This window comes from Callorhinchus milii, unplaced genomic scaffold (genome assembly GCF_018977255.1).
Source record: "Callorhinchus milii isolate IMCB2004 unplaced genomic scaffold, IMCB_Cmil_1.0 Scaffold5, whole genome shotgun sequence".
Classification (NCBI taxonomy): Eukaryota; Metazoa; Chordata; class Chondrichthyes; order Chimaeriformes; family Callorhinchidae; genus Callorhinchus; species Callorhinchus milii.
The window spans coordinates 33972856-33990820 of record NW_024704746.1 but is presented as its reverse complement, the minus strand read 5'-3'; the positions used below and the strand labels follow the sequence as shown (position 1 = coordinate 33990820).

General features: G+C 41.5%; 1 protein-coding gene across 2 annotated transcripts in view; it reads left to right on the top strand.

Annotated features, from left to right (window-relative positions):
• Positions 1 to 17965, top strand: part of rassf3 (Ras association domain family member 3) — a 55579-nt gene that overhangs the window by 21868 nt on the left and 15746 nt on the right. Inside the window, exon 1 of one of the 2 annotated variants that reach the window (XM_007895287.2) lies at positions 3176 to 3728. The exons of the other annotated variant lie outside the window; for it this stretch is intronic. Within the exon in view, the coding sequence (XP_007893478.2) occupies positions 3606 to 3728 (123 nt within the window). The 5' untranslated portion in view covers positions 3176 to 3605. Of the gene's footprint in view, positions 1 to 3175; positions 3729 to 17965 lie in introns of those variants that run through there. 2 annotated transcript variants of the gene reach the window in all.

Genomic DNA, 17965 nt, shown 5'->3' with positions numbered 1-17965 from the left:
ACAGCCACATACATCGGTGAGGTGCCAGAGGGAGCTGGATCTTTTGGATTTGTTTGCCCCAAAGAATATGAACAAGTATAGAGAAGTCGCAACAAGTCTCATCTTGTGATGTAAGGCACTAGTCTGCTTTACTAATCAAATCCTTGCATGTGATATAGCACTTGAAACATTGAAATGTTTCAAACTGTTTCACGAGTAACTACAGTGGACAATGAAAATTACCCTTTTAAGATACTTTTTAAAGGCTATCATTGTAGGGTTTTTGCAAATACAAGTTGCAGCTGTGTGTCAGCTTGGCTCAGTGCTAGGACTCTCATCAGAACGCTTGTGGGTTCAAATCCCACGTTGGTACATGAACTCATGTAATCTGAGATGACATTCCAATGCAGTGCTGGGGGGGGGGTGTTTTATTGACTATTTGAAAAGAGAAGGAAGTTTCTCCCGGTATCTTGGTCAACAATCCCCCAAATAAACTCCATGGCTGTTTGTGGGACATTGCTGTGCACAACTGGCTATTGTGTACTCGCACAAAATACACTGTCACTCCACTTTACTGTATCCTGTGAATTGTTTGAGGCATCGCGACAACATGATAAGGCGCTATATCAAATGCAAGGATTATTATTATTGCCATACAAATCTTTTTAATTGTAAAATAATGCTAGGCATCTGCCATCTTTAATGGCATTAAACATTATTTCTGTAAGTGCAACAGCTGGCAGTGTCACAGCGATATAGAAGTAGGGTTAAACTTTTGTGTCCCCTTCTGTCTGGGCATGCTAGATACAAGCTAGATATAAGCCAGTGTTGATTGATGAGTGTTTTCACCGCTGTTGATGCTGCTTTGAAGATAAGAGTATTGATGCAACGTCACTAGCCTGATATGTCAACAGAAAGATATGGTTGTGGGAAAGAGAAGCCAATTTAACTCCAGCATCAGATAAGTCACTGTGCTGCAGCATGTTGATGGTAGAGCTAGCAAGAGCATAAAGACATTCATCTACAATGAAAATGGATTAAGCTCTGAAATGTGATTTTTGAATCCTGTAATTTAAACTCATTTAAAACCACAATAAAACACAGACTTGTATGCTAATAGATTGCCTTCAGATCCTGAAATTCTACCTGGTCTTAGCCTGTAAGACAATTTTGCCCTAAAATTCAAGATTGTGCAGAATTGTGGAAATCTTCCAATTTGTTCTTAATTTGGACTCCGGGTGCTTTAAAAAACTGTGGAAACGCAACTTCCAAATTTAGACTGGATTTAAGAATTTTTCACAATTGCAAATACTGCACATAAATGTTAAAAGATAAAATGATCATAATAACAGGCTCAGAATAGATGACCTCTGGTGTCTAACCTCTATTAAAAAACAGTTTTGATCAATCTGGAATCAGCTGGATGACCAACTCACTCTACTTGTTAGTACAGGAGCTGTATGTAGTAATACCATTAATGCTGTACAATCTGTTAGGGGAGATTCTGCTGGCTGGTAAATGTTGCCAGTGTGTTTACGATGACAATTCCAATGTATAAATAAATGCATTATCTAGACTAGTAACCAATAATAAAAGCAACTTGCATTTGCATTTAATGTTGGACTTTACATAGGATAACCATTTGGAAATATGCATCCCTATAAATGTAAACTTCTCAAATTTAAAAGCTTGTACGAATCGGAGCATTGACTTCAGCAGCCTTGTGATTTCCTTACAATTGGGCACCTATTTATTGGATAATGAAGAGAAAGATGTCCCACAAGCTCGGCCCTGGGCCATTTTTCTACACTCACATTCTGATGGGAAGTGGGTAATTGCAGGGGGCGGTCTCCAGCTGAGAGTAAACGTGCATCTTTTGTATTGGAAAAGTAGCCCGGGCCGAGAGCACACCCTGGCTGATTGCTGCTGACAATAACACAGCAGGAGATGACAGGATTGCTTTTTTATACAAAAAGAAATACTTTGAAGCCAAATCAATTTCTACTGCAGTTGAATATGAATATAGTTCATCTCATTCTGTGAGACTTTGTAGGGGAAGTATAATTTATATTCAGGAACCTGGAATATGGAACGCTGGAAGGTTGTTTGTTTATCTTTAGAGTCCAAAGGTCTCAGTGACTATTCTTGGCCGGCGGGGTGGGTTAGGTGGAGGGAGTGGGCAGCACCACACAGTGCTCTCAGTGGCAAGCTATGTGGTTTTAGCTGGTTAAACTCCATCAGTACCCTAAAGCACACTCTGGGGTCCTCACGCCTTGCCTCTTGCCAACCTGTGCCTAAGGCTCTCTGGAGTTAGGTAAGCGTGAAGGAGAGCATGTGCATTCCATTCCGGGCATAGAAGTTTCCAAGTCAGGCGGTATACATACATGGAACTCTCAATCTGGTTTGGATACTGGTGTACATGGTGTTGGTTTTCCTCTCGTGTCAGCCCGCTGACCTCAGCCTGACAGGAATGCCAGCGCTCAGCTCTTCACCTCCGGGACACTGATTTTTCTTTCGGAACTTGGTCTGACATTTGCTAAATCCAGAGTTTGGAAGTGTCGTATTGTAAAGTGAATTGACTGTATTTTGTGAGTGAAATGTAAAGGCATTGGTGCGCACTAGGCCAGTTGGGGTAGAAAGATGACTGAAGGCATAGTCGAAGAGGAGGGTCTTGAGACAGGTTTTGAAGGAGGCAAGGGAGGGGCAAGGCGGTGAGACTGTGGGATGAAGTTCCAGAGGTGGGGGGGGCAAGAGAGGCTGAAGGCCCGCCCGCCAATGGTGGGGCAGGCAAGGCGGGGGACGTTTAACATTTACATAGCACCTTTTACATTCGGAAAGACGTCTCAAAGTGCTTAACAATGCTGTATGGGCACCCATGTTGAGAAGGTACATTGCTTGATTGTACACACTGAATAAATATTACACTGTATTATCACCCCATTCAGCGTTGCTTTATGGCGGGCTCAGTGACTTCGGCTTCGGCAGACTTTATAGGAAGTCAGTGGTTACTAATTGTAGAAGCTAAAGGGTGATTAGGGTTGGACAGAGATGACTTCATCTCTCTCTGTCGCTCGTGTGGGTGTGAGCTAGAGGAAAACTGCATCTGATTTGTCGACAGGTTACAGAACACGAGCAGCAGACAGACAGCCTGAACTCTGTACACAGAAAATAGTTAAAACTGCTGCTCACTCAGGACAGGTTTCAGATCTCTGCAGTCAGTTTATTTTTTTTGGCAGACTGGGGTTCTGCGTGCGGGCTATTTACAGCCAAGGCACAAAGTGCATCGCAGGCAGGGAGGGGGAGTGGGAGAGTTGAGTGGGGGGTGGTGGTGGTGAGAAGGCACTTCATGTACAATGTTACCGTTTATGCCAAAGGACAAGCAAACACTGGCAGCTCTGGATCAAGCAACTGAACCGAAGCGGGTTGAGAGCACGTCTGGTTGCGGCTCCTTCTCAGGGGATACCGCATGAGTGACTGCTTCAGCCGCTGTTGTACTGTACACCACCTGGCACGCTTTCGCGGTCTTAGCACATTTAAGTTGACTCTGTTGCTTTACGTGGGGGTGCTGGCTGGAGTGAGTAAGTGAGCGAGCGAGCGAGCGAGTGAGGGAGGGAGGCCTTTTGCAGATGACGTGGAACAGCACTATGAGCAGTGGCTACAGCAGTTTAGAAGAGGACTCCGAGGAGATCTTTTTCACTGCCAGAACCTCCTTTTTCAAGAATCCTCAAGCCAAGCCCAAAGCTGACCGAGTAAGTCAACTTATATACACTATTATGTTTCGAAATGTCCGGAGTGGATTTTTAATATGAGTGTTGTTGGCAGAGATGACTTTTTTTTTGAAAAAAAAGTTTTTGGAGGGAGCGGGGGGGAAAAAAGGATTTGAACTTCTTTCTAATGAATAGAATAAGCACATGGCTCAATTTCAATTTACAGCAGCTGGTAGTGAAATATAGAAAACCACTGACTGCTTGCTCAGCTGTACATTTCCCTCCAAGAGGCAGCTCTGGCCAGAAGCCATATTTTGTCTATGTTTCACAGATTTACTTGTTATGGAGATCCTTTTTTTAAGTGCGTCTTTACTGTGTGTGATCTCTGGTATTTCAAAGCTTCACTTCAGCAAACAGTCAAGTTTGTGGAGTCCTGTAGTTCAGTGGTTAGAGCGCTCGCTTTGCAAGCGAGACACCTGGGTTCAATTCCAGGCAGAGGGCGAAACCTTGGGCAAGTTTCCTTACTCCACACAGAGCCTAATAATAATCCCTCCAAAACAAAACAATAATAAATTGGTCATTTTCAATCTACGACTGTTTGTGGGACATTGCTGTGCGCAATTGGCTGCCGCGTTCGCCCACAAATATACAGTCAATTCACTTTACAGTGTGTTCTGTGAAGCGCTTTGGGACGTCCTCCCGACGTGAAAAGCGCTATATCAAATGCAAAGATTATTATTATTATTATTATTTTTAAGTTTAGTGACTTAAACTCCCAGCCTAATGCATCAGTAAAGGTTACGCACCATTTGTACAATCGCTGCCCTCTCATTAACACTGTACACTCATTACTGGACCTGCTAACATGAGTGTGAAGGAGTGCCGTAAACCCCAAGAAATAACTACTTGTGATGTGCCACTTTCTGTCAAATTCAGCCACTGAATCACTCTCTGCCCTGGAAGGGGCAGGAATCACCATCAGTTCCTTTATAGATTTGACATGAGCCTCATTCACTGAAAACAATGGGTCTAATTTGATTAAAACTCGTATTGACCCAGAAGGGTTGGAAGGGGTTAAACAGAAAACAGTCTCCCCACATTTGTGGCGATTTACATAACCTTTTCTGTTTTAGTTTTGTGTGCCACAGCGAATATCTTGTCAGTGTAACTTTGCTACCTGGGATTCGTGAAAAGACTCGCAATCACACCTCCCATCTTAAAATAGAAAGTGGAGGGAAGATTTACTGCTGGAATAAAATAAGGAAGGGCTTAGTTTAACTCTTCCGTCCCTGTGCATACCGCACTAGGAGAAATCATCCTTGATTATCTGCTGGTCTAAATGGGGAGGATTTTAGGGTTAAACTAGAAACCCTCATACTCTGCACCACTTATATTTAGGCTCATCATGTGTAGCCGGTGGATTTGTGGACTTTTTTTTATTATTGAGAAAAAGAATATAAAGTGTAAATACAGCAACTATTTAAACGAATAATGATGATAATCATAAATAAAATTAATGAATCCGTACATTTTGATATAGCGCCATTTGCAACCGGAGCACATCTCAAAGTGCTTCACAGGGTTTACTATAAAGTGTAGTAACTGTGTATTTTGTAGGCAAATGCCTCTGGGTTAAACCTGGATAATGTGTGTTAGTAAGCATTACAACTGTGGGGGCTTCTCAGCTGACCCAAATCCTACCCTCATCTTTCCAGCAGAGATAACTGGATCATCAACAGGGTCTCTTCAATGTTCCTCTCCCTAGTCCAGCAGCACTAAACCAATCGGAATATCTCAACTGCTGCCTGGGTGACGTGAGCTATCACAGCGCAATTTGGGAAATGAACCTATGACCTTTTGGCCTGTATGGTTTAGTGCCTCATCAGGCAATGATTTACCCACTCGGGTATCTGGGAACAATGTTGTCCTTTCAAAGCAACTTAGAAGTTACTATTGCTGTGTTGCAAATAGTAATGTCTGCTGATAACTGCATTCCATCCAACTGATCCAGAGGAACTCTGGTAACTGGAAGGAAATTGCATTGGGCCAGAGTTCCTACGGGCCGGGGTGATAGACTTCTGCAGATAATCAGGAGTCTTTTATTCGAGAGCCTCAATTAGGGACTCCGGGTATGAATCACTAAGTATTCAACACCAGTGTGTTTATAGATGTAGTAGTTGTCCCCAACCTTCTAAACCCCTAAAGTCCTTTATTGGGTGTGGTACATTTAACAAAGAGTGATGTAATTGTCACAGTCTGACATATTGTATCTTGCGGTACTTTTATGCAAAATTACACATTATTAATAGCATCTTCGTGTGTGTGCGCCATTTACATTTAACTGTTTCCATACCATTGGGTTCAGGTAAACCTCATTCTGGTGCGGCTGACCGTCCAATCTCTCGGCCGCTGGGTTAGGAGTGGATGTGTGAAAAATGACCGACTTCTAGGTGGTCAGGTTGCTGCCGATGTCACTTCCGGCTCATGGCAGATTACGCACAGGAAGCACTGCTGATGGCTCATCCTTCACGAAGCGAGACGAAGTGGTGATCTGACATTCAGCGAGTCAGCCATGTATTTACCGCCAGAAGCCACGTGTATGGTGTTTCTGATATTGTAGGTTCACAATAGACCCGTGCTATAAATGAGATGGAACTCTATCAAAGCCCCCTATAACAGAGTTCCCCTGCTTATCTCATGGCTAGAGGGAACCGACTGAGGTTTAATCTGATAGGCGCTGGAAACTCTCTGTTTGGCTAAATTGGCCCCAGTGTCTGAGCCCACAAATGAATATGTCATTTTGCATGTGTGCATGCAAAGTACATTTAGCTGTACTTTGGATATGTATCACTCAAATGTGTTGCCTCCCTAACCTGGGAATGTGGACAACGTTGTTGACCACACGAGAACTATTCACTCAGCAATGACCAGGAATCAGACCTGGGTCCCTCGTGTTCTGTACACTTACTAACTGAGGCATCGGAAGAACCACCTGAGAGAGCGTGTCCCTGTATTATTTTATTATTTCTTCAATTCAAAAACTATGGTAAGATAAAGGCTTTTTAAAAGAAAATATCCCCCAAAAAATGATCAGAGCGGTTTTTAAAGTTTGTTTCTCACTTGTAAAAGGGATTAAAATTCTGCAATGGATCCACTAATTGCCACTCAATCAATAATTGGGAATCCTGCTGGTAACCAGCACACATCACAGCCAACTCATGGTAACCCTGAGATCTATCTCAGGTGCTTCAAAGTGGAGGGAGGGCTGGTGCAAGTCTGTACCAGTATCTTGCATTCATTCATTATTTTATGTACAAACCATTGGTTTAAAGTTATTAGGACGTTTGGAAAAAAATAGTTGTAATGGATTGGAAAATGCTTGGACCTTAAACTGACTGAAGGCAAATTGTGAATGACAGCTGAATTCTGAACTGAAGAACATAATAGTTTTGTGCAGTCTCTTTCATCTCCCTTCCTTCTGCTCCTCTGCTGAAGGATCTGCCTCTTGCTGATCGTGGGTTCACAGGCAACTCCCTGCGACTTTCCCCAAATGATCATTGGTCATGTATTTCCCCAACAGTGAGTCTGATTGTGACCCTGATTCTCTTGTTTTCTGACATTCATGCACAAGGCATTTCCAGCAAGGCTACCTGGATAGTGATCACTGTCTAACTTATTTTTCCTTCCAATTAACCAGGGCAGTGAAACCCATTTGTAGTTACTAGGAGAAAATCTCTTCTCTTTCTGAATAGGGGATCTTTAACACCCACCTTAAAAGAACAGGCAGAGAAGACCTTGGGTTTAGTATCTCATCTGAAAGATGCTCCCCCAGTTCTGCACTGGAGTGTCAGCCTAGATGTAGACATTGAGCTCAAGTCAAATAGTGCACCAGTTGAGGTCAACTGGCAGCACCGACTGGAACCCAAACTTGTGACTTTCTGGTGTGTAGCGTTAGTAGTGTCTAATTCTCATTTTGTATTGGAGAACCACATCCTGAAGTAGTTCTACACTACCTGCTGCCACCTCCATTCCAGCGAAACTCTCTATTTATATCACGGAGTGGTTTCCACAGCAATCCAGTCCAACTTGCAATTGCTGGGTAACCGTTGACTTTCCAGATGCTGCTGTCGGAAGCACCTTTGTTTGTGGTATGTGCTACCATGGACACAAAGGACATTTATTTTTGCTGTCATCTTAGGACTGTCATTGCCAGGAAACTGAATCTGAAAGTGCTGTGGGCTATGTTCAGGGCCCAGAGTGAGTTCACATTCAGTTCCGCCAGTTGATGAGAGATAATGAGTGCCCAATATTTACACTTCCCTCTGCCCTGACTCCATTCATATGTCAGATGATATCAAATTACCAGCCTACTACATAAAGTATGAGTTTCCTTTGACCCCAGTGTGGCAGGGGATACCAGTCAATCTTCACAAGGGACTAAGGCTTCTGCGGGTCAGGGAACAGAAAGCGGAGTTAGAAATGATCTTTGATCCGAGGTCCCAGTATTCAGGGTAGGATATGGGATCATTTGACATGAGTTGAGTAGCTACATTTTTGACTAAGAAGCGTGATTTTTTTTGCAATTTTTTTTCGTCTCTCCTGAAATTGTTGAATCTTAATGAAATTGATGAAGTTTCATCAGTTGTTCAAATGTAGAGCGTATCACAGATGAGCTTGATCCTGTCTTCATCCTGCCTACTTGCGCACATTGTCAGCAGAGGTCTTTGAATACTGATTAAGGACTTTTGGACTGTGGGGATTAGTGTAGTATTTAGCTTGCTCCTCCGGCAGGAAACTGCGGAGGCCGTCACTCAAGCTGTTTACTTTGGAATCATGCCAGTTAGTTACAGGGATCTTTGTGCATACAATTGTGGATTGGAGCACAAAACAAGTCTGCGGTGACCAGGGTCACATGCCCACTTTCAGGATTGCCTTTGATTGCACCCATTAACCAGACCACTGCTGGATGCCGCCCAGAGGTGGTGAAAGGGGACCCAACCTAGGGCGCGTTGGGAACATGCTCTGGAGTAAGGTATTCCATCCACCTGGTTGAGGGAAGCCCTTGGGCTCCACCAGGCAGTGCCTTCACCAGTGAAATCACTTTGAATCAAACTAGATCACTCAATTCCACAATATCTCTTGTGATGATTTGATTAATACTGGAATTTTGTACGAAACCAAAATAATGGAAAAATGGAAATACAACATAAGATGTAAAAGCACCACAAGAGAACAACCAAACATGGAGTGAAAACTAAGAGTAGCCGTGATATTTCAAGTGTCAGTGCATCCATTCGAACATCAATCATTGTTCGCTGGGCAGTGTAGACTGTACGCAACATCGCTAACTGAAATGTACACCTAGGGCTCCTTCAAGGTAAGAGGTGATTTGCATTGATTTTTGTTTCACTATATGATGCATGCAAATCCTAACTCCCATCACTCTGGTGTCTCACACTTTTTCAGTTGGTGGTGTTAGAAAACTATTTAAAAGGGTGGAAACCTCATCCAATCATGCAATATTTACTTACTTGTGCAAGTGCTTACCGGATAAAGCTTTTTGTCTGGTAAGCACTTGCACATAATCCACAATTTGCTGCTGTGTTGCTTCAAAATAATAGAAAAATTGGATCTTTTGTCATGTGACCTCCAAGTTGAAGATCATTGTTTTTTGAGGCAGGAAACTTGGAGCCTCTTGAAGTGCTGTGGGACTGCAGGCAGTGAAATAACTGAGATGACATTGCTGTCTTCAGATGAAACAAGCACCTGAAAGGTTTTTTTTTATCAGCCAAGGGTGTTTGCTGTTGATAAGCACTGCGTTAAGGTACATAATCATCATCAATGCTTAAAGAATGGAAATGGATGCTAAATAAGCAGAACAACCATCTGTGTCCATGGTGCCAGAGGCCTGGAGATCCTGTCTTTCCTTAATCCGCATTAGTGGACAATTTGAGAGTTCAAACCTTAGATGATCAAACAGAACACAGAACGTCCTGCTTGAAAACAGACTGATGTAAGTTGATTTAAAATAAACCTTTCAAAACAAGCCCTGTTTCAAAAGCTCTTGGTGTATCTGTGATGTGCGTCACTGTGGACATGGACATCTGCCAGTTCACCTTCAGGAGGATCTGTTCTGAATGGAAAAATCCAGAGACAATGCAGCTAATGATCGCATTGAATGCATTATTTACACACACAGTGCCTTTTCAGTTTACAAAATTCACAACTGCTTTGTGTTACAAACCTGGGAGATCGTCACAGATTTTTGAATTTTAAAACCGTTCAAAAAAACATGTTTGGAAAATCCAAAGTCTGAACATCTCATACTCATTACGAAAAGAATTTCAGCTTTGCTTTCCCCACTCTGTGGACAGGAGCCTCGCATCTAGCTGGAAGAATCTATAGTGTAGTGAATTATGCTGAGACTCTTTAAATAATTCATGTTGCTGCAGGTTTATCTAACTTTTTAATAGGGTCTGCTTATCTTCTGGCAATAAACCAGAAATACAAGCATCAGATATGTTGTAAGATTTGTATGACCATCCTAGAGGAACTATTTCAGTAATTGCAAGTGCTGGAAAACTTTAATAAGTATCTTGTATGTAGAAAACAAACTGAAGTTCAGGGAAGCCGAGGCAATGAATCTAATAATAGTCTTGCATTTGATTTAGCGGCTTATCACTTCTCAAGTCTAAAAGCACTTCACACAGTTTTTCTGTTACTAATGTACGGTGACTGTTTATTTATAGGTGAACACAGCAGTCAATGTGCACACAACATTGTCTCACAAACAGCCTTGAGGTGACTAGAACCTTTTTTGTTTCACTTCAAACTTGTTAAGAAAAACATTCAAATTCAGGTCAACGATGATTCCACTCCCCCCAGAGAATTTAGAACATTCATCACGATCAACAATTTTTAAAAAAATGCTTTAATCTAACTCTCAGTTAGGATCAGAGGTTAGTTTGTTTGAGTTTGAACCTCTGGGGCATAGAGATTCCTGATCCGCCACATCATGCATCTAAGACTTGGGGTGTCTGCTTTGAAAAGTTCAGTTGCAAAAATTAGTCAAAGGCCATTTGAACTGGAGTCTAACCGCTCTTAAGTGCACCTTCTTTGGCTATTCCTCTAGTTTGAAGTTTAAAGGAAATTGAATGCTTCCTGTGGCATAGATATAGCAGCAAAAAAAGTCAGTAACTTTGTGGAGATCTTTCTGGAGGAGGGGGTCTTGCTCTACGTCATTTTACTTTCCAACTTTTATCTCAATGCATGATATATAGTACCTGCATTGTTTTTATTCTAACAACTTAGTTTAAAAAAAAGTTTTTTTTGAATAAATTACTATTATTATTATTAAAGCGATCCACCAATCGACTAATAACCGAGGTCCTACTTACTGCCAGGTGAACAGAGGTTAATAATAATAATCCTTGCATTTGATATAGCGCTTTTCACGTCGGGAGGACGTCCCAAAGCGCTTCACAGAATATACTGCAAAGTGAATTGACTGTATATTTGTGGGCGAACGCGGCAGCCAATTGCGCACAACAATGTCCCACAAACAGTCGTAGATTGAAAATGACCAATTTATTATTATTTTTGGTTTTTTGGAGGGATTATTATTAGGCGTGTGGAGTAAGGAAACTTGCCCAAGGTTTCGCCCTGTGCCTGGAAATGAACTCAGGTCTCTCACTTGCAAAGCGAGTGCTCTAACCACTGAGCTACAGGACTCCACAAGGTTGTGGAGTAAGGAAACCTGCCCAATATTTCGCCCTGCCCGGGAATCAAACCCAGGTTCTCTCACTTGCGAGTGCTCTAACCACTGACCTATAGGACTCCATGATACTGTTTTAACATCAATTTATTGCATCAATTGGTATTTAAATATTATTTGTTTTATCCAGCTAATACCAGTCGCTTAGCTGGATAAAGCAAATAAAGGGGAATTTATTGATTTTATTTTTAAGTCAGATTGTAACCACCAGAGTACCCATTTACAATCTATGGCCTTACTACGGCCATTCCTAACTTTCTTTATTCCTTCCTGAATGTTACTGTTTCATCTGCTTAGTGACTGCCTGCCCCAGTCCTCTGTTCTGTGATGAATTCCAGATGTACTGAACCTCCCTCTTCTTTCAGCTAATTCTCACAAAAGGGGCAGTATCTCTGAAGTGTAATTGTATTAAAACGACTTGCACGGTTTGAAGCAGAGGAAGGGTTTTCTCTCTTGAGATTACAAAGTACCATATAAACACAAGCGGCAGGTTTTAATTTGGACAGAAATACACTGTTTTTGAATAAAGCTGTTAAAAGCCTGTAATCACTCGTTTTGTGTGATCACGGTTGAAGATGATTACAGTGCACAGGGAACGCTAGTTAGCTGAGCCTGAACATGATGTCTGTGCCTGTCCTGTTTCTTTCTGTGAACAGTAGGAGGACATTGGGGGTAGTTCAGTGGATAAACAAGGTTCAATAACTGCTGAGCTAATCCCAGGACTGAAGGAAAATAAGGTATTGAAGGGTGACAGTGGCATCTGATTGTCAGTTAGTTTTGCTGCTCTGTGATCCTACTTCATTCCAATAGCTTAGTTTTAAAAAAAACTTAAAAGAACAAGAATGATACTGTTTTAACATCTGTATCAGTTGGTATTGAAATATTATTGAAATACCAGTCAGAAGGTACCAGATGCTTGCACCCAATGAGTGATACATTGCTGAATTCATAGGACGTTCCTGTGCAGAAATTACTTGGTGACATCTCCTTTCTCCCCAGGTTTGGTTCTCTAATATGTGTCAGGATACCTCAGTCAGGATAGCGAGCGGGTGTGTTGAGTGAGACAGGGCATTAGACACATTAGTCTCTGTCCAGTGACCTCTGCTGAAAAAGTGTGGGTGCGGGTGGTGTGTCAGAGCATAGGTTTCACTTGGGACAGGTTGGGATCGGCTGTCATCCTCTCATCTGTCAGATTGCTTCCTGAAACATACCATCTGACACTCACACGTGAAGTAATCACCATTTCAAAGAGGTACCAGAGGGTGACCAGCATCCATTGAGCTCAGAGTAGCTGTAACCCCATTTAAAGTATTGGTTACAGAAGAAAATTTGGAGATTTCTTTTTTTAATGAAAAACTTTTGTTTATTATTGATCCTGTGTATATATGAATGCTGATCAACACAGCGATCAGTCTTTTGCAGATTGCAAAAAAAAAGGTCACCTTTTCCCACTATAAAGAGACTGTGGTCTGGTAGATTAATAGCACAGTTTTAATAGTACTCTGGTACCTCTTTGAAATGCAAGTTGTTGTTGCTGAGATCAAATCAGCTCCGTAGAGTACACTGACTCTCATTCCGGGACCCACTGCCAAACATATCCATGCATCCCACAGTGTAGAATTCATGTACTGAAGTCATTTGAAGTAGCAGTAGTCTAAATGGAGGCTCATATAAATACTGGACCCTGCTCAATTTTAGCTTTCTCAGTTAAATATGATTTGACCCGCGATCTCCTCGCTGCCTTGTAATCGCCACCAGCTATCCAACCTTCAGTTGATATGAGCAAAGAATGTCTCACCACTCAGTCAAGTTAAAACACACAAGTGAAAAGCAAAGCTGGACTGTGTGTGTGAATTCTTGTCAGTCAGTGGCTGACAGGCATGCCCAGGGTTCAAAAGTACCATGTTAAGATTCCTGGCATTGCTCACTTCCACAGGATAATGAGGCAGGGCACAGTTGTATTCTCAGTAGCTTTAAATAATTGCTGTAAAGTCTAGTGCATCACAGGTCAAAAATTCAGCATTGGCAATATTCATTCACTCACTGCCATCCTCTGTCCAGGGTGAAGAGAATAATTCCCTGAGGAAACGTAGGTGGCGAGAAGATGATAAAATGTATTTATTTTGTGAATTTATTTATAACGCTAACATTTCCAGGTGAGTTTGTACCTTGTTAAATTTCATGGTGAAAATGAATTCCAAATCTTTCTCGACTCTGGTGAACCGACGAAGCCTAGGTTCTCTTGTTGCCTCTTTCTCTGGGATTATTTTGCTCTGCATTTCAAGGACTGAATACATTGCTGTGAACCAAGAGGTGGTCTGTTCCAATGATCCATTACATTTTGGAAATTTGTCTGTTCTGTAAATAAATTACCAAATGCAGTTTAACGTGTAAATAAAGTGAGATGCATGAAATGAGAATTACCTACAAAACTGGTACCCTGAAAAGCACCACACTTATTTGCAAATGCACGAGAACAGACTTGTGCAGCTTACTGACTGAATGGAGCAGACAGACATCCAGCAGATAGCAAGAAATTCACCTGAAGCGCACGGGGCAGAATGACTCCTTGTGTATATGATTACTATTGTCCGATCTCACTATTTCAATGAGATAATTATTCTTTGTGAAAGGGAGCAGTTTCATGGTTATTAAACATCTAGTGGAATCCACCGGGCTTTTCGATGTGTGGCTCGAGACAACAGTCTGTACTTTTGGGAACATTATCTGCTTTCAACACCAGCCTGCTCCAACCTAAAGTAATCGTACCTAATGTGAAAGCAGCTGCAGGCTCCGGCTTTTGATAATTTGGCGTCTTCCATAGTTATTCACAACCTTGCTCAGCTAAAAATAGGTTAGCTGCCACACTGTTTACAAGCCTGTAACTCAGTCGAAGGGTTTATAAAATGGACCTCACAGTCTCGAGGACTGTTTAAGACCGACCACTATGAAGTTCCAAATTGTTATTATACTTGTTTATATGACTGAAATGGTCAAGTGATTCTGTATTCCTTCCCTTGCTGAACATTGCAGGGTTCTTAAATTCACTCTTACTTTGAAAGGCTGTGCTTTTTAAGAATTGAGGAAAGCCAGCTTTCAAATTGAGACTGAATTTAAGACAAAATAGCCTGACGGGAAAAGACTCGGTAGAATTTCAGGGCAGAAGAATAAACCTGAAGCAGGTGTGTCTAGCATGAGCTTTTTGATTAGGTTTAATTCAATGATTTTGTAACTTGTTATTCTGCATTCTTTTATAATAGTCATCAGAATTCCAGTGTTTTCCTGCTAAGGGTGAAATCTTCTGTCCGGCAATATTACTGCAAAATTGCAAATTTGCAGTGGATTACATAATAAAGATCAAGGTTAATAAGAGTGCCAGCCCATAACATTTTCGAAACCTTGGGCAAGTTTTCGTACTCCACACGCCAGATAATAATCCCCCGAGAAAAAAAAACAATAATAAATTGGTCACTTCAATCCAAGACTGTTTGTGGGACACTGCTGTGTGCAATTGGCTGCAGTGTTCCGCCCATAAATGTACAGTCAATTCACTTTACAGTATATTCTGTGAAGCGCTTTGTGAAGTCTAAAAAATGTGAAAAGCGCTATACTAAATGCAAGGACCCTTATAATCTCCTGGGTAGCTCAGTCAGATGGTGTGGAACTGAAAGGGTCTAGATTTGAATCCAGCAGATTCATTCAGCCCTTCACCCTTGTGAAGTCGATTAAAATGATTACAGTCTCAAAACACTTGACGCCAATTGTCAGTACATTTTCTAGTTTAAGTATAACTTCAAAAGTGTTCAGACATTAAAGTTAAAATATAACAGAAAAGGGTGTCCACTCACCAAATCCCATTTGAAGTTTCTAATAGTCTAGGATAGCTTTTCTTTTTACGGAAGGGGTGTGGAGGTGTTATGGCTTTAAAGTCACTTCAACAATCAGGGGAGAGATTACAGTAAACAAGAACAGATGGGGTAAAACAATGACGTACGTACATGAAGCACAATAAAATTTAAATGGAGGCCACAGGCTTCCTTGTGCTTGTTGGACAAAACCCAAGTAACTGAATATCATGGGATTAACCAACACTAACATTAACGTTGGCATGTAGCAGTCAGCAAAGTACTGGGAGTTGATGAGCTTTTCCTGATTTCTTTACATTGGCAGTAGCTCAGTTTATGTTGTGAGACACTGAAGAAATTGAATATTATTCTTCATGCCCATTTATTTGTGTGTAGCTGTAAATTATAGTTTGTTCTGCTGGGTTCGTACTGTGGATATGTATTTTTCGATAAACAGATGGTGGTTTCCTGTGTTTAGTAATAAGAACAATTATTAAGTATGAGAGAACCAAAAACTCTTCCAGTGGCAATTTGGTTTATTAATAGAAGATTTAGTCAAGTTCTGAGTAGATGAGCTTGGAAACCCTCTTGACTTCTTTCATTTTGTTTATTGCAAATTTTCATCAACACATCTGTGGCATCTCCATTTGGCATATGTTTGGTGCTGACTCTACATTTTGATATCATTCAATTGTTAGATAAATGCAAGTTGTTAAGATTTATTGACAGTGACGTTTGTTTTAAAAATTAGAATGAGCCACAAACCAGATCGTTAGTCAGAAAGATGCTTCTGACTTGACCATGAAAGAATGCAGGATTGGGACAAGAAATTCAGGTTTTCTGCTTTACTGTCGCAACTTGTTATTTGTGTTCTGATAATGGGATTTTGCAATTTAGCATAAACTCACATTGTTTTAGCAGCAACAGGAATTGCTCCCCTCTTGTTTTCACTTAGTCCTGTCACTAATATTAATGGCCAGTTTTTCTGCTGGAGAAATTGGTAATCCAAATCCCATGATGTAGATATCCTCACCTTTAAGGTTACGGTGCTCTCAGAACGTGCCTGTTGCATAGTTCCATTTTCCCAAAGTGTAATAATTCCTGGCTTGTGAGTTTAACATACCAGTTTGATCCTGTGAATTATTGATGATGCCCTATTTGACTCCAGTGTGAATATGGTGGTTAAGATGTGCCTTCCACACTTAAACCGCCTCAAGCTCACTAAGGTTTCACCATCTATTATAGCCAAGGGCCTTCAGTCTTTATGTGGCGAAATGGTGACTGCTTTAGTTTTAACCCTCTACGACTATTCCAGTGGTATGTCACTTGGGAAGGTAGCACTCGGAAGAAATAAGTTATGGTTTTGAAAGCCTTGTATCAAAACTAAAGAAAATATCTCACATTCCCATGGGAGAGTTGAAAACAAAGTTTCTTCAGTGTTTTAACAGCTGGTGTCCTCAGAATCTGACAGAAGATATGCCAAGAGAACATTAAAGCTTCTAAGCTGTGCTTATTTGAATCAATTCAGTTTGTAACAGTGTGTACTTATTCAGGTTTTCAATTGTTCTAGAATCTAGATAATGTAATTGACAGTGGGAGATGTATCTATGGTACAGCACATTGAGACTCTCCCCGCCCCCACCCCCCACCCAATCCTGTCCTTAAGCCAATTTAACTCATTTTCCCCTCTACTTACGAAAATTAGTTAAAATTAGCGTTTTTTTTAAAAAATTGATCACTTAATCCACAACTGCTTGTGGGACATTGCTATGCACAATTGACTGCCGCACAGTATATCCTGTGAAGTGCTTTGAGACGTGAAAAGGATGTGGAAAGGCGTTATATCAAATGCAAGGATTATTACTATTACTTAGCTTCCTTTGTGGCCAGTCATACTTTGCTATCTCACAAATGTCTATTATCAGTGAGTGCCAGCAGTACTATTTGACCACAGGGAGCATTGCTGCCAAGCCTGATCCTGTCTTTACCCTATCCCAAACGTACACCTTGAACAGGAAGGGGAGACAGTAATCAGAGGCCAAAGTCCTGATTCATTTTTCTCCTGTGCACCGCATCCTCTCTTCATGACTCTGAGGCCAGTTACATCCTTCCTATCCCACAGAGATCAGCCGTGAATCAAACGTGGGTCTGGCAGATCTGTCCAGCTCGGTGTCTGTGCCAAATGAACTATCGTGGGACTCTAAATAAAAATCTCCCCCACCCCTCTCTCACCCCACCCTGGGAAAGCATGGTGGCTAGTACCATCCAGGGACAGGGGATACAGCAGGTTATCTTCATGTTTGCTGAAGTTATCCTCAAGGCTGTGTTTGCCTCCGGAAATGGGTTGAAGACCCATCTCAGAAGCTTGTGTTATAAATGGTAGATCTTTGGAAGGATTGTCGGTGGCAGGAGGAATACAGTCTGAACAGAGTAAAGGGGATGGGGGGAGAGAAACTGGCTGAGACAGGTTGAGGCTTGCACTGCGAATCCTGCTTCTGATTCCACTCTGCTGCTATCTCATTCACTGTGAAAGATTTCACATTGTGATTATTTTTTGCTGTCATTTCTATTAGTCACAGGAAAGCACATCATTCATGTATAAGCTGTCTGGCTGCGAGTCTTAAGTTAACTATCTAAATCAATGTTAGTTTGCTATTGGA